The 22,095-nt window shown below is 42.3% G+C and overlaps 1 protein-coding gene across 6 annotated transcripts in view; it reads right to left on the reverse strand.

The window, feature by feature from the left end:
- SLIT2 (slit guidance ligand 2) overlaps nucleotides 1-22,095 on the reverse strand; it is a 244,603-nt gene that overhangs the window by 79,091 nt on the left and 143,417 nt on the right. For all 6 annotated transcript variants that reach the window (XM_081924339.1, XM_081924337.1, XM_081924338.1 and 3 more), the window contains exons 6-9: nucleotides 15,514-15,585; nucleotides 10,284-10,355; nucleotides 4,137-4,300; nucleotides 985-1,123 (exon numbers count right to left, since the gene is read on the reverse strand). In XM_081924339.1, the coding sequence (XP_081780465.1) occupies nucleotides 985-1,123; nucleotides 4,137-4,300; nucleotides 10,284-10,355; nucleotides 15,514-15,585 (447 nt within the window). The remainder of the gene's footprint in view (nucleotides 1-984; nucleotides 1,124-4,136; nucleotides 4,301-10,283; nucleotides 10,356-15,513; nucleotides 15,586-22,095) is intronic.

Here is a 22,095-nt window from a genome sequence, read left to right on the forward strand (position 1 = left end):
TATCCCACAAAAGCAAATACAAGATTATGTGAAATATCCATTCAGGAAATGATGCTATTATGAAGTTATATTTCTGTATGCCCCATTTTAGCACAGTTTGAGCTTGTGCTAAAGCGTGTTCTCCTTCATGGAGAGCACGTGTTGCGGTGGGGGCCGCCAGGACACTCCAAAGTTGGGGGCGGGCTAACTGATCACTGGCCACTGATGCAATTGGGGCTTCCCTTGTTGTTGGGAAGAAATTAATGTTGCCATTTATTGATTGACAGCCAGAAATGCTAAAACTCCTTGCATGAGGCTAGGGCTTCCTCTTTTCGCCTGTGCAGCGGATTGCCCGTCCCTCCCCCCCTAGAATAAGGTTGTTCGCTTTGACCTTGCTATGCCTGTCATGGGGTCGTCTGCTTTGGAGCGGGGGCCTGGTAGGAATTTTGTCCATCTGGCTGATTGGCTGGGGCCATTTGGATTTTGTCTACTGTGTAGCAAATCGTCACAACTTGTAAGGTTGCAGTTAGGCATTGGTTTATGGTTTGGTTGGTTGAGGGGCATGGATTGGCTGTGCCTGCCCCTCTAATGCTGCTGCTGCAATGGATTCCATTAAAGGAATTGGGGGCTAACTATTGCTTGTCCACTCTGCCAAGGGGGCTCAGGCCATAGCAATGAGCTCCTGGTTGCATTTGGGATGAGGGCAGGTTCCCTGCTCCGCGTAACCCCCAAGTGTATTCCCCCATTCTGACTTTCGCATCGTGCGGAATGTCAGTCTGTCCCCCATGGTGGGGGCAGATAGTCACAACCAATGCCTAAGCAACCACTCACAAATTTGTATTTTAATAAAGTTGTGGCCAAAATTATGCCAAAAACCTTAAACAAAAATTCTGTGTGATGTGTGAGTTATTGGGGTGGACCTGGGGACCTCGACACGCAAACAATTAAAAAACAAAACAAGAAACAAATTAAATTAGTAAAAGTTGGGGAAATCCCATTACGTACATTTCTGTGATGGTTTCTGGCAGATTAGTTGGGATCTCCGAAAGGCCCTTCCCACGGCAGTCCACAATGTTGTTACTACAGGTACATGCAGAAGGACAGTGCAAGACGCTGCAGGAGGGAGCCATAAAAGACTGATGACCTGGAAACAGTAACAGATTGCTACTTCTAAAACTGCAAGAATGCTATTAATGAAACACCTGATTTACCCTCACTACACAAGACAGCGAAAAGCAATGCTTTTTCTAACCCTCCCCCAATCTGCTCCAGAATACAGATTCCAATTCGGCCTTAAAATGAAATATGCTTGGAAAACTTTCACATATTGTTTGGTGGAAGCCGGATTAAAGCACCCACATTTCCATTGCCCAGTGCCTAGAAAGCAGAGGTGCCAACTTGAAGGAAATATTGGGGGGTTCCAGGTAAGCCCCTCCCTGCACAATCAATCACAAGCACATGCACCATTTGAATGGCAATGCCCATCAACTTGGGTGGGACGGACGAATCATCAAATATTTTATTTGAGGGGCCAAATGGACCTCAGCTGCTAGGACTGAGCTTCTATACTAGAAAGGATGGGTCCAAGCAGCTTTCCACTTGCCCTGCTCCTTTACCAGGGGAAACCTGCTCTTCAGCTCCAAATCACAAACCACAGAAAACCCAATTGCCATTTGCTCCGACTGAGCACTAAAGAACAGTTTTCCCAGGAAGGAAAAGCAGCAGGACGAGAGGAAATGTGGGTAAGCCCAGAGATTCCACCATATCAGCGTCTTTCATAGGGAACCTTCTTCAGCCTTATATGCTAACCAAATAATTTATAATTGCCAATGTGCAGTCTTTAACTTACCAACATTGATTAACACACATGTATATATTTGGCAGTCAGTTCATTCTTCAGTGGTGCAAACAAGCAAAAATAAGTTAATAAATTGCTCCCTTAATTTAAAGCATTTATGGAGCACCCAAGGGGTGACTTCTGTGAGCTTTGGTGTGCACTGACCCTCTTGGGGTTTTTTGTTTTCTGCATTTGGAGTTATTGGGCAAAAAAGCTTTTGACATCACAGAATCACAGCAGTGGACTGAGTCAGCAATAAATGAAGTATTTTTTTAAAAAAAAAATGTAAAGACATACAGTATCACAGCAAATGGTGGCAGCAGTTAGTAGAATAAAATAAAAAAATAGAGGGCACAGTAAAGCTTTTAGCACAATTGTATCACAGTGGGAAACCCACATGAACAGTAGTTTTAAATACATTTTTTAAAAATGGGTGGAAATCTCTTGGGGACCAATACACAGGTGAGACACTCCTGCTTTGCAGAACGAAGACAACCACCTGTTGCAACTTTCAAGAATACTGAATTATCTCATTTTTTAAATACTACTTGAGAAAATTTCTTCACTGCTGAAAACCCCTCTTTTCAGCCAGCCTTTTGGTGAGTGAAAGAGAAAATGGGCAGGTACAACTGTTGTATACACATTTAGAGGAAACGTGATGAAGCAATGCTGACTAATGATTTAATCTGCCATTAAAATATTGGTTTTATTTAAATGAACTTGCCTTCTTCCTCATCTAGGGGGTATGAACAGAGGAAAAATAGAGACAAATGTTAGTGGTATAGCATTAGTTATTTTAATATGTCATTACAAGCAATCGAAAAAGCCACAGACATGGTAAAATGTACAGAACGAATTCCGTTTTCCAAACCTTTGGGTTTTCAATTCATAAGAGGTTTTAAGGCTGTAAAAATGGCAAGAGCATAAACGAGTACACTTCGAATACGATACTTATTTTATGTTAAAAAAACTCTCTGGATTTAATAACCTGGGCCCAAACCTTTCACCCACCCTCATAACTATGATACTAGATGTGTAACCTGAGACACTCTAGGTTGAATCTAATCATAGCAAAGGTGCAGTTCTTGTGTGACTGACTCCCATAGGGCTCGGAAGAAGCTGGCTTCAAACCATCCCACACCTATGCACATGCAGGCTGCAGCTGCTTGATAGGGGAAATATTTAACCTTTTTCTAACTCCAATACCTTGAGGGATGCGGGTGGCACTGTGGTCTAAACCACTGAGCCTTCGGCTTGCTAATCAAAAAGTCAGCAGTTCAAATCCCCGTGACAGGGTGAGCTCCCGTTGCTTGGTCCCAGCTCCTGCCAACCCAGAAGTTTGAAAGCACGCCCAAAAGTGCAAGTAGATTAATAGGTACTGCTCCAGTGGGAAGGTAAACGGTGATTCCGTGTGCTGCTCTGCTGTAGGTGTTCCGTTGTGCCAGAAGCGGCTTAGTCATGCTGGCCCATGACCCAGAAAAGCTGTCTGTGGAGCGGACAAATGACGTCTCCCTCGGTCTGTAAAGTGAGGTAAGCGCCGCAACCCCAGAGTCATTCATGACTGGACTTAACTGTCAGGGGTCCCTTTACCTTTTACCTCCAGTAAAGGGGAAAAAAGGTAAGGGACCCCTGGACAGTTAAGTCTAGTCAAAGCTGACTATGGGGTGATGGCGCTCATCTTGCTTTCAGGCCAAGGGAGCTGGCGTTTGTCCACAGACAGCTTTCCAGGTCATGTGGCCAGCATGGCTAAACCGCTTCTGGTGCAATGGAACACCATGACAGAAACCAGAGCGCACGGAAACACTGTTTACCTTCCTTCCACAGTGGTACCTATTTATCTACTTGCACTGGCGTTATTTTGAACTGCTAGGTTGGCAGAAGCTGGGACAGAGCAACAGGAGCTCAGCCTGTTGTGTGGATTCGAACCGCGACCTTCCAATCAGCAAGTCCAAGAGGCTCAGTGGTTTAGACCACAGTGCCACCTGCGTCCCCCTACCTCCAGTATCCCCAGCTAGCCCTCCCTCTTTTCCAGTACAAGGTGCTCATAGTTCTGGAGAGTGTGAAATCTGCTTCAGGCATATGGGGCTGACTAGATGAGGATACAGTTGGTACATGCATGCCTCCCAACTTTGAGCTGAGCTGCTTGCATCTATATAGCCAAGGGAAGGGATCGAGACATATGCAGCCTGACTTTAAGTAGATTGAACGCACTATGTTTTGTGCACAGTTAGTGAAGCTTGTGTTATCCATGCCTTCTTTCAGGCTGTTTTGTCATGCATTACACATCAAGGTAGTGCTGTAATAATATTGAGAGTCTTACCGCTGCAGACGAATTCCCGTTTTTGAACCTCAGCTACATTGTGACCCCTTAAATGTGAAGGGCCCATGCACTGTGTGTATAGTCCAACCCGAGGTCGCTGGCGAAGCCAATCAGAGAGCCAAGCTAGATGGCAATCACAGTAAAGGTTGTTGGAGTGTAGTCGGCTGGATGAAACACAGCAAAATAAAACCAAAAAGTACATAAAGGCAATATAGTCTAGTAAGTACAAAGCAAACGATGAAACATGATTAAAGCCTACAGTTGCAAAGTTACGCACTTAGTCTAGAAGACCTGTTTATGGTGTATTCATGCCGATCTCCCCCCCACAAGTTGCCAGAGAGGTTATAATGTGTTAACTGCTTGCTGAGCATTCACTTATGATTGGTTTATATGAGGTTATTAGGGGCTGCTGCCCCTGCTTGAGTTGCTCAGTAACCACACCTGCTACCAAGCTCCCACTCCTCCACAGCTCCTTCAACACCCCCATCCCCACCTACTGTATTTTTTGCTCTATAAGACGCACGTTTCCCCTCCTAAAAAGTAAGGGAAAATGTGTGTGCGTCGTATGGAGCGAATGTAGGCTGCGCAGCTATCCCAGAAGCCAGGACAGCAAGAGGGATCGCTGCGCTCCCTCTTGCTGTTCTAGCTTCTGGCTTAGCCACACTCTGTCCCTTCCCCCACCTCCCGCAAAAGCCAGCAAGAGCCACACGGAGCATGTGTGCGGCTCTTGGGGGCTTTTCCCCGAGGAGGGAGAAGCCTGCAAGCGTCGCACACACATTCCATGCGGCTCGTGAAAGGGAGCGCTGAGCAGAGCCTGGCATGCATACAGGCTCTGCTCAGCGCTCCCTTTAAAGAATATTTTTTTCTTGCATTCCCCCTTTAAAAACTAGGTGCGTCTTATAGAGTGAAAAATACGGTATACACCATCCCTACTTTGCTGCCAAACCTCATCCCCCAGAGCTTACCCCAAACTGCCCCTTTCCCCACAGTTTGCTAAATGATGATTATGACATCATTGATCTGTACTGTCCCCACTACTACTAATAAGACCATTGCTATTGAGCTGACATTTAACTCTCTTTCCTCGCTGCCTTGACTGTGGCTACATATGTAGCTCAGTTGATAGAGCATGGAACTCTTAACCTTAAGGTCACTGAGTTCAAGTCCCATGTTGGGCAAAGGATTCCTGCAGGGAGTTGGACTAGATGAGCCTCGTTGTCCATTCCAACGTGACAGTGATAGGTCTGCTATCACTTTTGAGGCCCTGCTCTTTACCCTCTGGGGAAATGAAAGATGGGAACTCTGTACTGGGTTCTCACTGCCTCTCTTGAGAGATGAACATTTCTGTGCCTGCAAAATCTGACTGAGACATAGTAGGCCTTTAAGAATGCTGCAGCCTTTAGGTCTGTGAAAGATTGGAAGGAGCCACTGAGAAACTTTTCCCTATGGATTCTAGGAATATGTGGGTAGCTTGTGGGTAGGAGAAGATAGGTAAATAGCACCCAAGGTTTTTAGACTGAGAAATGGAGAAACCATGGACCAAGAATAATGTGATGTATATATCTGGGGTGTTCCTAATATTACCAGACCACCAACAAATATTCCCACTACCTCCTTCTCTAGCAGATCCCTCTCCCTGTAGCTCAGAGCAATCCTTCTATACTGATCTCAAACCTTGGTCTTTCCTGTACTGTAAGACTGCCTATTGATTAGGGAACTGATGTTCCATGCTAAAACCTGAGTTTTAAGAACAATCGCTAATGAACATTTTGAGGTATTATTAGCCACCAGCGTAACCGCTTGCAGAAATCCTTTTGTTAGCACATTTTCTGCTGAATCATCTCTTCCATCTCTTTTGGTTTAATTACAGTAGAGGGGATTAGGTGCATGGACACCTAGCGACCCATGCTCAAAACAATGCTTAATATTAAGATACCAAACCCGTAAGTGTTTTCATCTTGGCATGTTGGCTGTATTTGGGGAAATGAAGTATTGGATTGTGAAGTTGATCATAGCAGCAGTGCAGTTAATTAAAGGATGGAGGGAGTAAAAGAAGTCAGGGAAGGATTTGAGGTTTTCAGCTGTTGGTGGGAAGATGTTGCATTGATAGCAGAGGGTTAAGGTTGATAGCATAGGTTAAGGTTGTCCAGTAAAAAAAGAGGATAGGGCTCCTGAGCTGTTAAAAGTTGATTATTTATTCCTAAGGTTGGTGACTGGACATGGCAGCCAGGACCATATAACACTGGTCTTAAAGGATCTACATTGGCTCCCAGTAAACACAATTCAAAGTGTTGGTGCTGGTCTTTAAGGACCTAAACAGCTTTGGCCCTGCATACCTGAAGGAGCATCTCCACCCCCATCATTCAACCTGGACGCTGAGATCCAGCTTCATCTGACAGTACTTCTCATATGTTACAATTGAATGTGGCATTGTGTTTTTTAGTAGTGGTGTTTTTCCCGTTTTATTTTTCTACTTTCATATTTATTTTTATTTGCCATACCCATCATTTTTATTGTATTATGGAGGAGGAGGAGGAGGGAAGTTACAGGAAACCAGGCAGAGCACCTTGCAGTCAAGCCCACCCTGAAAAGCACCCTCCCATCAGATGTCAAGTAAATAAACAACCATCTGACTTTTAAAAGACATCTGAAGGCAGCCCTATTTAGGGAAGTTTTTACTGTTTGATTTCTCACTGTGTTTTAAATTGTTGTAAACCATCCAGAGTGGCTGGGGTAACCCAGCCAGATGGGCAGCATATAAATAATAACGACAATAGGTTTCCGGCTACATCACCAATGGTGGTAGCTCCTTGCTACCTTCCGTGGGCAGTGAGGAGGTTCAGGCAGGGGAACGCCAGGATTTATGAGGCAAAAATACTGGCAATGTTCCCCAGTGGGGTCTGGGGAGCTCACTGCATCCCACTGTGCCACTCAAGCCTGTGTCTGCCAACTTGAAAGGCAGAGTGGGTGCAACTGGGAGTGTGTTCCTGCCATAGATGAGCCCCTGTCTCCGGCATGATTTGTGATTGAGTCCTCCATAATTCAGACAATTGGCATTAATCAAGAGGTGTTTCTGGACCAACATATGTTAATGGGCTGCAATCAGTCTGCTGCCGAAAGGACTGGGCTTGGCTCTTTGAAGGTATCTGAATGTTTTCTTCGAAGCTTGAGAATCCTTACAACAGCCAGGAAAGGGAGGACAAGGTGCTTTGAGCAGTCTTATGCTTTTCAAATGGTCCTTTTTTCTGCATAACGAAAAGGACGTGTGTAGCCACTGCTATGTTATTCTGTTTGTTACTTCGGAAAAGAGGGGGGAGGCTTTTGATTTATGCTCAACAAAGAATTGAACAAGGTTTTATTATGCCGTCCCCGCTCAACCAAGGCTGCATGGGCTTTATTTAAAATTATTCCTGGACTGGACTAGGAGTGCTGTTGGAAGAATGCAGTGAAAAAAGAACGAACTGCTGCTGAACAGATCTGGCAAAGAGGCTGAATTTGAAAAGAAAGATTTTGTTTTTAGCTGTGTGCCGAGGAAGAACTCCAGAGCAGAATTTTAATGGGGGAGTTTGGATATGCATTCCGTGAGTTATTTATGGCGTTAGCTCATATGCTAGTTGGTAAACAGTGGAAGGAATAGAATGTGACCTTGTACCATCCAGATAAACACTGCAAAGAGCTGAACAGTGGAAGATAGTAATTAACTCTCCCAGTACACCAGGTCTGGAACAACAATGTATATGAAGGACTACACACATGAAATTGATTACTTATTTATAAGATGTAATGGAGGTGCTGTTTGTAAGGTGAAAAAAGCAGTCAGCTGGAAGAATGGTTTAATGGCAAGTGAAGGATGTCACCTGGACTCTAAATAAGAAATAATGCGGCAAATGATGATGATCATACATTTGGAACAGGAGCGGGAAACCTGATTTTAGGAAATTATATTAAATTGATTTCATTTGATTTGATTTGTAAAATTAATAAAAATAATTCAAAAATAAATACATACATAATTATTATTATGTATGCTAGGCTGAAACAGATCCTTCAGCTGGTGCATGTGTATGAGAGAGAATTGGCATAAAGAAAACGGATCGGGGTTGAAGTCCTCCTTTCTCGGTGCTACATGCCTTAATTTGGCCATTTTTTAAACTAGAGGAGACCCATCTGAAAATCTCTCCTAGTTTTACACAAACACCCCCCCCCCCAATTGATCAGTAGACTTGTCAGGTCGCAGGATCTCAGCTGAAGTTGTGGCGTTTTAGCCCTTTCTCAGATGGAGGAAACAGAGCCAAGTGTACAGGTTGCATTGCTTGAGAGCTTTTGCTGTTTGCTCCATCGTGGGGCTACCTTTGAAGGTGACCCAGAAACTGCAATTAATCCAGAATGTGGCAGCTAGACTGGTGACTGGGAGTGGCCGCCGGGACCACATAACACCGGTTCTGAGAGATCTGCATTTGCTTCCAGTACGTTTCCGAGCATGATTCAAAATGTTGGTGCTGACCTTTAAAGCCCTAAACGGCCTCGGCCCTGTATACCTGAAGGAGTGTCTCCACCCCCATCGTTCAGCCCGGACACTGAGATCCAGCACCGAGGGCCTTCTGGCAGTTCCCTCATTGCGAGAAGTGAGGCTACAGGGAACCAGACAGAGGGCCTTCTCGATAGTGGCGCCCGCCCTGTGGAACGCCCTCCCATCAGATGTCAAAGAGATAAACAATTACCTGACATTCAGAAGACATCTTAAGGCAGCCCTGTTCAGGGAAGTTTTTAATTTTTAACGCTGTACTGTTTTTAACACTTGATTGGGAGCTGCCCAGAGTGGCTGGGGAAACTCAGCCAGATGGGCGGGGTATAAATAAATCATCATCATCATCATCATCATCATTCATCTCTATTGGATTCCATCCTGAGCCACCTAGCTAAGCCATACTCAACGGAATTAATACCCCCCATTAGTTAGGCATGGCTGGCTGTTTAAGGAATGGGAAAAGGGCTGCTGCAGCCGCAACTACTACAACCCTGAGGAGGCAAAAGCTTCTCAAATTCTGGGCCACGCTTTGTGCAACTTGTTTTTTTCCATATAGGGAAGAGAAGGTTTCATCAAATGCCTGAACTGTGGTGCCATGAGGAGGATAAACATCTGGGGCTCAATCCTGATTTAAATGCATATGAGAATGAGCTCCATGCAGTTTTACTTATCTACTGTTGATAACATATCAAACACTGGTGTTCTTTTTTAAAAAAATCAGCACTAACTAGAATTTGTTCAATTATTTTTCTTAATAGCCTTATGCATATTTTACATGTAAGACCCATCATTAAATATGAGGTTCTTGAAGCAACTGCTGCCACAACCTTAATTATTGCACTATTGGAACATGTATTATTTATATTTTTTAAAAAAAATCTGGGAGAGCCATTTTAATTGAATTAGGCCTGCTAGCATTACTGCAATAAAACCTTAAAGATTTCACATTTATCATATCTGACAGCCAATCACAGATTCTACTGCGATCTTAAGTGAAACCTGACCAGTTCCTCAAAATACCTCTCAGGTTTTGTTCCAAAGAAGCTATTTTTTAAATATGTTTTGACTATGTAAAATTTCAATCTATCACACCTTCAAATGTTTTCTTCACACTGACGTGCAAGGCACAAGGAATCAGGTGAAGAAGTTGTGCTCTCTGAAAATTTTACTGGTCTAAGAGTCTTAAATAGTTATAGCTTAGCCAATAATCAGCCTGCTCAAGACACAAGACAGATATAACACATATGGGTCCAAAAAATTAAAAGCAAGTTTTGTGGCATGGTCATGCCCTACATTTTTGATCTTTTATGGGTGTGATGTGCCACCCACCTTCTCAAGTTTCAAATATTATCAAGCCTTTCTTGAAATCACATTTTTCTGCAATTGCCCTGCTATTTACAAACTGCACCAGTCTGTACACAACCCAACACTTACACTACGGCAAAGGCGGAAAGGCTTGCTTGCGCAAAGGGAAGTATTCTGGTCAGTGAGTCACACCTTCAGGGTAGTACTAAATGGTCAAACCTCTAAAATATAGTTCCCAACACTGGTTATTGTGAAAAACTAACAATAGGAATTACATTTTATCACATTTTAAGTAAAACACGTTAACTACTTACAAGGTTCTGAGTTTGGGCATATGGTTGAAACTTGCCACTGAGAGTCGCGTGATGTTGTTATTGTTGAGAGTGCTGTAAAACATTAAGGACAGGTACACATTTTCACATGACACAACAATTCTATGAATATTTGAAGAAACATCTGAAACAGACTGACTTCTAAAAAATATAGTGGTGGTCAGAAGTCTCACCGCGGCTATCGTTTCCAGCAGTCTTCAAAGACAGCCTTGCATAGGTAACATTACAGCAGTTCAATCAAGGTATACTAAGACATTAGCCACCACTGCCAAGTCTCTAATTTTCTTAAACTTTAATGGAAGTTAAATTATGTTTTTGACATTCAGTACTAAGTACGTCTCCGTTATTGTATCAACAGGTGCTAAAGAGACTTCGCTTATGCATACCAACACTAACCTTAAACAGACATGGAAACATATTACTGTGTTTATGATTTAACTATGTTTAGGATCAGGATGAAAACTCTGATCATGAAAAACTTCTCATGGCCGATGCTATTTTGAGATGGAAATGCTCATCGGATGTAAAAGAGGAAAACTGAAATTTGTACTCAATACAATATTAGCACTAAGCAAACGTATTTGAAAGTAAGTTAAATCAATCGCCTTGATCCAGTTAAGAAGATCTTGACACATAAATGAATGTGTATGAGTAAGTTTGCATGTACAAGACATTTGGTGGATTGGGACAGTGTCTAAATAGTTAACATTCAGTAAAAATGATAAGGGAAGATGAACAACTAAGTGCTGAGTTGCATGATCTGCCTTTATGGAAATGTTAGTTTTTTAAAAAAATATTTTTCAAGCACCCTCATCCTGCAGCAGTTTTGCTGGCCTCAAAAAAAGCATCTCCGGAAAAAAAGCCCAATGTAAGCGAGAGAAACAATCTTTTCCCCTATGGAAAAGAGGGGAAGAGGAAATGAAAGGTACCATAGTTTCTCTCCCTTCTGCAGCTTTGGCAGAAGTTGCCAGCAGCATCCAGGAGCTGCCAGAACATCCTACAAAAGCTCAGCATGAACAAGAGAATAGGTCAGTGACCTAGCACTAGTTAGCCAAGTCAGAATTCATAAACACCTGCATAAATCTATTATGCTATGAGCCAACAAAGGAGGATGCTATAAGAACAGTGTGTGGCAGGTGTATGTGTCCTAAACCTAAAATAATGCATTTTTCTTTCAATATATATATAGCTTTTCATATCACTCCAAAGGAAGCTGTAATCTGAAAAGCTTATTTATTTATAATACTGTAAAATGGCAGTCGTGAACGGAAGCTGGGGCAGAAAGACGGCTACCCCAAAGGTGATCAGAATCACAACAGAGCAAGATATCCATTATATGAACTATGTGATCCTAACATTGCATTTCCAAAGAATGGACTTTAAAGAAAGATGTTGACAAGACAAGTGACTGGCACCTTCAGGGAGAGTAATATGGTTTTCTTAGGGGAAAGATGCAATACGGTTTGGATCCAGTGGAGCTGGTCCTGCTATATAGCAGCATGAAGTGACCTGCTTCTGGAGATAAAGTCAGGAAGTGGTGTCAGAATAGTGCAGTTTTGGTCCTAGGGTGGGGCTTTTGTTTGTTTGTAAGGGAAAGGGAAAGAAACTTAGGCTCTGCTTCCGGTAGAGAGAGGTATTGGGCTGACACTCTCTTCCTGCAACTAAGAAAGCTTTGATAGAGGAAATGTCTTTGGATCCAACCCTAGGCAACTGAAAAATGAAATTAATAATAACAACAATACTAAATAATAATAATTTCAAAAGGAAGTACATTTAATAACAACAGCAGCAGCAGCTTCACATGCTATTAAAAGTGTCAGAATTGTTTACATTTTTTTTTTAATAGGGGGAAAGCCAAGTAAGGCCTGAGCATCTTCAATGGATAAGGAATGCAGACTGACCATGGTGGGGAACAGAAAACTGTAAGTCGGGAAGGAGGAAATTAAACTGAGTATCTGGGAAGAAGACATAGCTAACCGGAATCACTCTGCTCTGAAGTGTTCTGCGGCAGGTTCTACTTGTAATATTAATAACACCAAAACAGACAGAAACCTGCAATCGAAGGATACCTGCAATCTTAACTCAATAACATGGAAGGTGTTTTTGTCAACTAATATCAAATGCCTATGAACATGGCTTAAGTGAAAGATGACAGGGTTTATGCCATTGTCAAGACTTGTGAAACAACTCTTGTTGTGGAGGGTGTGGAGAACTGCTTCAAAATATTGAGTTTGCCCTTATCAGTGTCACCAGTCTAATGAAAACCGCCCTGCAAGTCTGTGAAAATCCAAACTCTTATTATTTCCTTACTGTGTACAAAAAATAAATAAATGCATTTTTAGTAAAAAGGAACAAAGTGATCCTGACATGCTCAAGAATCATTTAATAGCTCCATGGATGGAACAGTGTTCTGATGTACCTTTCAATTCATTTTAGCGCTGATTGTTCTACAAATTGTTGGCACAATAGGCTGGATGCTATCCTGTATCTGCCAAAATATTTCTAGCTGCTATGTGCATCCTGAGTAATGCAACAAACCCGTATGAAGGCAATAAGCAAATAACTATTTATGTACTCTGAAAAAGCATGCAAATTTGCTGTCAAAACAGGTGTGCACTTGTAAGACCTACAGGGATTTGTGTTGCAAAACTAGTCTTGTTGAAGTCTATGGTATTCCCCAGAACAAGAAGTTATTTCATGGGTCCATGGACCAGCCACCAGAACACATGACATCAATGACCTACGACATTTCACAGTAGGTTCATCTCCACCTCCAACCTCCCAACGTCACAAAATGTTCCTGTAATCTGTTTACTCTTTCTTCTTTCCTGGGTTCAAGTAACCCCACAGTTATCAGTACAGAAAAATGTTTCCCTTTCCTTTTTTCTTTTGCAATTTGGCTGCTGAATTTGACCACATTGTGACAGTTCCCAGAGCCATTGTTTTCCTCTGCCATTTCCATACTATTTGACTGATCCCCATTCACACACACACCGCCAGCAGAAGGGGAAAATTAAAAACAGGAGGTTGTGATTTCAAAACCACAGTAGCAGGCACAGGATGAATTCACTGGCAGAAGTGCTACCTAAAACCCTTCCAAGTGTTCTTTTTGAATGGTCTGAATTTCAATTTGGCTGTTTTAATAAGACATAAACTGCATTGCCATTCACAAGATGAATTCCTACTTCCTCACATCTTTTTGTTGTTATTAGAAATATACCAAGTCTATGGTTAAAACTTTGAGGAAAACCTGTCCGTAAAGCATATATATATATAACGCACAAGCTTGCTACACATACATATATATAATGCATTCCATGAACTTTGCTCTGTTAAAAGCAACAATGTGATTAGTCAAATAGAAAACATAAGTGGTTAACTTCAAGCAGTTAACAGATTTAGGAATTTGGTCCCTCGTTTCCGCTCATCCCGCGCACACATTATTAAACATCAATATACACAATTTCAAAAGTAACAAAATCTACAGAATATTAGAACGTGTTTTTAAATGAATTTTCTTAATTGTTCTTTGCTATGTAGATAGCCATGCCCAGCTACCAGTCATGCGTAGCTGTTCCTATAACGATGTGCACATTTAGGCTCATTACCTTCTTATGGGATGCCATACTGTTTTATGGTGAACTGATCCAGCAACAAAGAGAGCTTTTGCCACAAATGGGCATGAGTATGGATAGTATCCAATTAAGAGATTGGATATACATGATGCACTAACTTAACAGAGTACTGTGAAAGCACATTGGGAAGGCCTGGCCTTTTACATGGGACAGGTTCCATAGCTTACTAGGAGATTAAAGTTTTATATGAACAGTGGAAAGCATAATACACTACTTCATCCAGGATTAGAAATTATTTGGCAGCTGATAAAATAATGTAGATCATGTATGAATGGCATATGACCCATCTGAAAACTTAAATAATCCAAATGTTTTTACATTAAAAAGTATTTTCACTTTACAATATTATTCGCTCTATGATGTAGAAGACCTAAAATTTTTTATAACATTGTAATACCTCATCTTGAATAAAATGCAAGGTGTGGTACAATTGTTTTTAGATGAAAACTAGTGTTAACTGTGATTTACTATTGTAGCTGGACAGAAGGGACTAGCTCTGAATTTGCCAAATAATGATAATATTTATTGCTCTCCATCTGGGCTTCTGGGTTCCTTTTATTTAAAAATAAAATAAAATCTGAAAACGACTTTCTGATTTTGAAATCTACTAACAAGAATCTCCTTTAGAACTAATTTAGCCTTGTGCCTTCTGGTTGTTTTTAAAACAATTAAATCAAAACAACGAATGGCACATTTGCATAGGGCATTGTATACTGACAGAGAAAATAAGTTATTTAAAATGTGTCGCCAATGAACACGCAATATTGACTGACAGCATATTTCATTATTATGTGCCATTTTTTAAAAAAAGAAGATATTTTATTCATTACATTTACTGCCTTATTTCAGAGGCAGTAAGATTTTTATTTAATCATCATTAATGTAATAATGATTACAGTTAAAATGCAGGAAGAGGGAATGTGTTAGGGTACTAGGCTGTACCCACTTTCAGTTAAATGAAGATAAGCTATACATCACTGGTATGACAATTCGAAAGGAACTTATGGTCCTACCTTGCCTGCCTGCTTATTTCTACAAAACTCCTATTGACTTCTGTGAAGCTATTCCACAGTGAACAGCTTGCAGGCAGCAGGTCAGGAACAAAAATCAATTGCAAGAAAAACTGAGTATGGAAAGCCACAGCTCTTGAAAACATCACACACCCATCTCCTAGAAAATTTGCTTTGTGAAAGCTGCTAATGTGTATTCAAGGCTTTGGAATGTGTTCATTACACAAAGATTATGATTGAAAAGAGGGGCATATTTGTGTGGATCTGCACAATGGAAAATGGGCTTACAAGAATACATTGAATCATAAAAGCCTTTATTTATTTCCATAAGGAAGTTACTTTGCCCTTACATGGTTATACCTAAGAAATGTGATGATTTTGTAAAAAAAAGGGGGGGGGGAATTATCTCAACTCTTTCCATGTGCTTACAATATCTTATCAAGCAATATTCTAATGCATCATTTTTATTCTAATACATCATTTCATTCAAATGTTTTGACACGAGATGAGCGTCTGCATTTGGACTTCTCTGTTTTAAAAAGTAAGAGAGACAAGCAGTTTACTTACAGCACTTCCAGATCACGGAGAGCCCTAAATGCCCCATCTTCAATGCAGCTGATCTGGTTGTAATCCAGTTGCCTGTTAAATAGATTAGGAGGCGATATGTGAAAGAGATGAAGGCTGGCAGCACTGTGGATAAGAAAGCCTGCTTAAGAGATAAGGCTTGAAAGGTAGGCCACACTAACTGAAATGCACTCCCCAAATACACTCATCTGCTTAAGAATGTCACACACCATTCTGGTCTTGATGCCGCCACCGAAGTCTCTTTTTGTTCCGAACTGCGTGTGCAAAAACACGACAGCCTTGGGAAAGCTCCAGTAAATAATAACTGCACCTTATATTAAATGCCAAAGGAATGCAATTTCATTACATCAAGAAAAGCTATCCATTAAAAGCTCTCAGCGTCATCTCGCTGAAACAATTTCATTAAGGTAAAGGGCTGTAAATCACTTAATGTCACACGCATCCCCTCAGTGACCTAACAGAATCCATTTATCAGAGAAGCCCAGCTGCATGTTAATTTCACTATCCTTGGCAAACAGGAGAGAGACCACCCTTAGTTCCGTAAAGGCAGAATTCCACATCCTTAGGCGTGCATATGATGCTCATAGCATTCCCCCAGTTCCCTTCTGAATAAAACCAATTCATATTCTTGTTCATGAAAGCAATCCTTAGTGTATGACTCCTACAGTTTATATTCTTCATGAAGCTATGTAGATAAGATGCAATAAAGGAGCACAGAAATTCTAGGCATAAAAATCACCAGGGCTGCCCATACATTATTAATCTTCAAGTATTAAGGTATGAAAAATTTAGACTCAGTTTTCTGAAGATTATTACCTTCCCCGGTTCAGAGCATTACTACATTGGCAACCGCCTCATTTGGGGTGTGGTATGGAATGGAATGGCGGATTGATACATTTTCATACAAAGAGCAAAACCCAAATCTCTGGTTGAAATAACCCAGAGCGCCATTTCTGTAAACATAACAATGAAAATTAAAATACAATATTGAAGTGCATACATTCATGAATGAAGTTCCACATGGCTTATTTCCAGATAAACGTGAATAGGACTGGGGTGATCAATTTATAGGGGTTTTTTGCTAAATTGCTAACCTTATTTAAAATTATGCAACATTTTATTGTTTCAACAAAGATGCACACACACACCCCCACACTTTTTAATTTATCCATCCATCCCAAGCAACTAAGGCAGGTTGTCTGAAACGGATTCAGTGAGTATGGAAATCTTTACACCTATCCATTTAATGATAAACCCGCCAACAATTATGATAAAGTTTGAAAACAGCCATAAGGAAAGCCCACACACTGGTAAATGCATGGGAGAAATAGTAGAGCTACAGTCAATAGCCATACGATTGAATGATTGTTGTCCCTGCCCCCTGCTTCCCACACATGGGGGGGGGGGCGGGTTCTGAAGTGGAGGGCCTGTTCTAGGAATGTAGGAGCCATATGCAAGGAGGAGTTTAACTTGTGCAGGAAGCGTACCCATGCAGAATAGGCTTCCTATGTCACAACTTTCCCTCACTCTCAAGCGATTTTAATGCGTGAATAGGGCTTGTATTTTGACTGCAGCTGAGCTGTTTGATTTTAAGCATTTTAACTTGGAAGCAAGTACAGTGGTGCCTCAGGTTAAATACTTAATTCGTTCTGGAGGTCTGTTCTTAACCTGAAACTGTTCTTAACCTGAAGCACCACTTTAGCTAATGGGGCCTCCTGCTGATGCCGCACTGCCGCTGCACGATTTCTGTTCTCACCCTGAAGCAAAGTTCTTAACCTGAGGTACTATTTCTGGGTTAGTGGAGTCCGAAACCTGAAGCGTATGTAACCCGACGTACCACTGTATCAGTTAATTTTAAGGGAAGTGCTTAATATTAGGCTAGCTTCAGTTGCTCTAAACCAGGGGTCAGCAAACTTTTTGAGCAGGGGGCCGGTCCACTGTCCCTCAGACCTTGTGGGGGGCCGGACTATATTTTGAAAAAGAATAATGAACGAATTCCTATGCCCCACAAATAACCCAGAGATGCATTTTAAATAAAAGGGCACATTCTATTCATGTAAAAACACGCTGATTCCTGGACTGTTCGCGGGTCGGATTTAGAAGGCGATTGGGCCGGATCCGGCCCCTGGGCCTTAGTTTGCCTACCCATGCTCTAACAGTTCCAGTCTACTCTGCCACTAAAGTAAATTGCTTTGATTTCCACTGGTTTAAGATCCGATTCTAAACAAAGGTAAAGGTAAAGGTACCCCTGCCTGTACGGGCCAGTCTTGACAGACTCTGGGGTTGTGCGCCCATCTCACTTAAGAGGCCAGGGGCCAGCGCTGTCCGGAGACACTTCCGGGTCATGTGGCCAGCGTGACATCGCTGCTCTGGCGAGCCAGAGCCGCACACGGAAACGCCGTTTACCTTCCCGCTGGTAAGCGGTCCCTATTTATCAACTTGCACCCGGAGGTGCTTTCAAACTGCTAGGTTGGCAGGCGCTGGGACCGAGCAGCGGGAGCGCACCCCGCCGCAGGGATTCGAACCGCCGACCTTTCGATCGGCAAGTCCTAGGCGCTGAGGCTTTAACCCACAGCGCCACCTGCGTCCCCGATTCTAAACATACTTACTTCCAAATAATGTGCAGTAAAACCTGTGAGATTTGCTTCTAAGCAAAACTCTTTGGCAAAGAGGTGCAGTTTCTACTGACTTGCTTCACTGAGGCAAGATCTGCACTGGTAAAGCTACATCTTCTGAAGTAACACTGTTACAATATTTTAGGCAGCATCCTGCTTTTAGGACATTGTCTAGTAAATTGTACCTACAACACAGGGCCAACACTTACTCTCAGAGAGAGAAAGCGAGAGAATATACAACATAACATAATGCTACCATAACATCAATAACAACTGGTTGCGCGTCAAGGTCCCCAAGACACCCCCCCCCCAAAGAAAAACACAATTGACACTTAATTTTTGTTTAAGGTTTTTAGCATAATTTTGGCCACAACTTTATTCAAATTACAGCAATGTGAGTGGTTGCTTAGGCATTGGTAGCACTAACTGACCCCGCACGGGGACAGCTCTGACATTCGCACCCCCCGCGAAGTCAGCAAGGGTAAATCACCTGAGGAGAGAGACGGGACTGGGAACCATGCCTCACCTCTCCCCAGAATGCTCCCAGGGGCTTGCATGGCCCTAGCCCCTTGCCAGGGGGTTTCAGACAAAAGCATGGGGAGCCCCTGGGTTCCTTTAACGGAAAACCCTTGAAGCAGCAGCAGCAGCATTTTGGAGGGGCAGGCACAGCCGAATCCATACCCCTCCACCAACCAATTCCAAGACCAATGCCTAACCGCAAACCTTACAAGTTGTGACGATTTGCTACGCAGTAGGCAAAAACCAAGTGGCACACACTAATCAGCCAAATGGACAAAATTCCTACCAGGCCCCTGCCCCAAAGCAGACGACCCCATGAGAGGCATAGCAAGGTCAAGCAAACAGCCTAAAATTAGGGAAGGGAGGGCGGGTGATCCGAAGTAAGCAGCGAAAAGAGGAAGTTCCTCACTGCAAGCATTGTATTTAACAAATAGGGCTGTCAATCAACAAATGGCAACATCTAGATTTCCCCTGCTTAAAGGATGGCCAAACCATTTGCCTAGTAACAGTGAGGTGTCTTGTCAGCCCCGCCCGCAACCTGTGCTCTCCATGAGGGAGAACACACTTTGCTTAAAAGAATTACATTCCAAAGCAAATTTGTATGTCAACCCTCTTGATAAAACAATAGTTTTTCTGTATTACTTTGATACTGGGATCTGCGCTTTTTAACTTGCTCATAAATGATCCAGAGTTAGGAGTGAGCAGAGAGGTGAGCAAGTTTGCTCATAACTGTTATTGTTCAGGGTTGTTAAAACAAAGAAGAATGGTAAATTGTTCCAAAAGGAACTCTCCAAACTAGGTGAATGGGTGGTAAAATGAAAAATGCAATTCGAGGTAAACAGGTGCAAATCTTAATTTTACATATACGCTCATAGGATCTCAACGGATGGATGACTTAGCAGGAATGGGATGTTGGACTCACTATTGACTCACCTGTGCCTTTTTGCATCACTTGTCCTCCCTTTCCAGCCTACACTTACTGAATACTTCACTCATTATGTCCTTGCAAAATTACTAAGATCCGAAGAACAGCTATTGTGAGAGGCAGCAGGGATCTAGATTCAGTGCCCTCATTTCTCTACCCAAAATTTGAGTGTTGGGGCTTTAACCTACATTGGCTGCTTGTATCAATGCCACACCATACAGTCCTGTCCCCCACTATTTTCCAACAGCCAGTTTCTGTCCTATACTTCTTTTAAAAACCCATTTCACTTTCATGGAACTGCAAATGAGCTAATGCAAATATTATTATTTTTATCACACAATGTGTACAAACATTTTTTTTTGTTTGCTTGTTATTTCTACATTTCATGCAGCGATGTGTGCATTTGTGTTACGGAACCGTAACAATGAATAATACAGTGCTGTATAGCAGGGGTGGCAACCCTTTTCTGGTTCAAGGGCTGAATTGACAGTCCCATCTCTGTGGGACACACACAAGCAGTGGGAATGGCTAGTGTGTACCTGAACACACCACACATACACAGGCATCCAGGCACTCAGCATACTCTCCCTCCGTCTTTCCTGCCTCCCCCCGCCTTTCTCTGCACACTCAGTGTTTCTGGGCTTCCCCATTCTAGTACTGGTGTTGTGGCTGGCTGAAAATGCTGCCTTTTAACTTCACACAGATCATTATGTGCAAAGTAAAAGCCACTGCTTCTTTCCCCACTGCAACTTTGTTCTGTGAAAGGTGGAAATGCTGCCTTTCACTCTTATAAACAGCAGGCAGGGCACTTTATCCCCTGCTCAGATCTGCAGCAGCTTGGTGGGCCAGGCGCAGCCTGCATGTCACCCCTCCAAAGAGGAATAAAGTTCTATATGAAGTGCTCTATGGAACAACACCTGTTTCTAACTGACTGCAAGAAAGCTGCATGCCAGGAGTGCTAAAGAGCTACAGTACGTAAGAAGCCCTTGAATTTGGGATTACCTCTACATGGCTTAGGGATGCGGGTGGCGTGTGGTCTAAACCACAGAGCCAAGGGCTTGCCAATCAGAAGGTCAGTGGTTTGAATCCCCAAGACAGGGTGAGCTCCCATTGATCGGTTCCAGCTCCTGCCCACCTAGCAGTTCGAAAGCACATCAAAGTGCAAGTAGATAAATAGGTACCGCTCTGGCGGGAAGGTAAACGGTGTTTCCGTGCACTGCTCTGGTTCGCCAGAAGCAGCTCCCTCAGCCTATAGAGCGAGGTGAGCACTGCAACCCCAGAGATGTCTGCGACTGGACTTAACGGTCAGGGGTACCTTTACGTTTGCTACAAGGCTTCATTGTAACTTGAGAGACAGTGGGACTGGAAGCAAGAGTATTTGCAGGCATGATCAAGGACTGTATACCCTCAGAAATATACTCACTAGGAGTTCAGTCCATTGGAATTAATGGAAGAAGTACAAGGGTGCAGTATTGCTCTTACACTGTTCTCATTCAGCTTGCACAATAAAATTTCACACTGGATTGTTCCCTATTTTTCCTGTATTCTTCACTGCAGTATGTTACTTGTCTGCTAGAACAATCATTTTCTAGACACTGCAGTTAATCATTTTGGTGCAATGTTTGTGTTGCAGAGTATTTTTTTAAAAAATCCCAGGCACTTTCCATTTTAACTAATTAAGGGCATTTAACAATTTAGTTAATAGGCTTTTTATTTTAAAGGGCCAAAATAATATATCCAGTACAGTTCTCTAACCTCCAGAGTAATTTATCTAAGCCATTTAAATTAGTACAATGGCATGAAATGTTATCCCCTGACACAACACAAAAGAGAAATTGTTTCCAGACAAATTGGTAAAATCTTTTAATGCCATCAAATTTGCCTAATGCAGTCTGCAGGTTAATCTGTAAAAGGGTGAGCAGTATGTTGGCCCCATATCTTATTATCCTTAGCTGTCAATGTATAAATCAGCACTGACACAGCTGCTCCTAAATCATCCATATTATACACAAAGGGAAAGATTTAACGGCACAGAAAGCACTCGAGCAAATCTTGTCCTACAAGAGCTGAAAGGCAGATTTCTTCTCCTAAATTGGCATGGGTTCAGGTGCATCTGAAAAAAAGAAGAAGTTGGGGGTCCTTCTTTTAATGATGTCTTCCAAACACTGCTGTAGCTGAGGCTGGATAGCAGTTTTCAAACTTGCTGCTTTCCCACATTTTTTTCCTGTTCACTCTGGGATAAAACTTGGCACAAACCATTTTCTTGGCAGCAAGACTGCTGATTAAAATGTAGTGTTTTTTCTCTTTGTTTCATGTTCTTTGAGGTAGCGTGGAATAGCGGCAACTGATTTTGAAAAGGCTATTGAGAGTATACTGGTCAGAGAGAAAAATATCAATGCAAAAGTTATTTAAGAAGTTTCCACTGGCTGAAGAAACCCTCCCCCTTCTATCGCCAAATCTTATCCTTTACTCAGCAGGGAAGGTATTCTTAAGAGTGTCAACAAA

Source organism: Podarcis melisellensis (genome assembly GCF_964234715.1).
Source record: "Podarcis melisellensis genome assembly, chromosome: 9".
NCBI classification, from domain to species: domain Eukaryota; kingdom Metazoa; phylum Chordata; class Lepidosauria; order Squamata; family Lacertidae; genus Podarcis; species Podarcis melisellensis.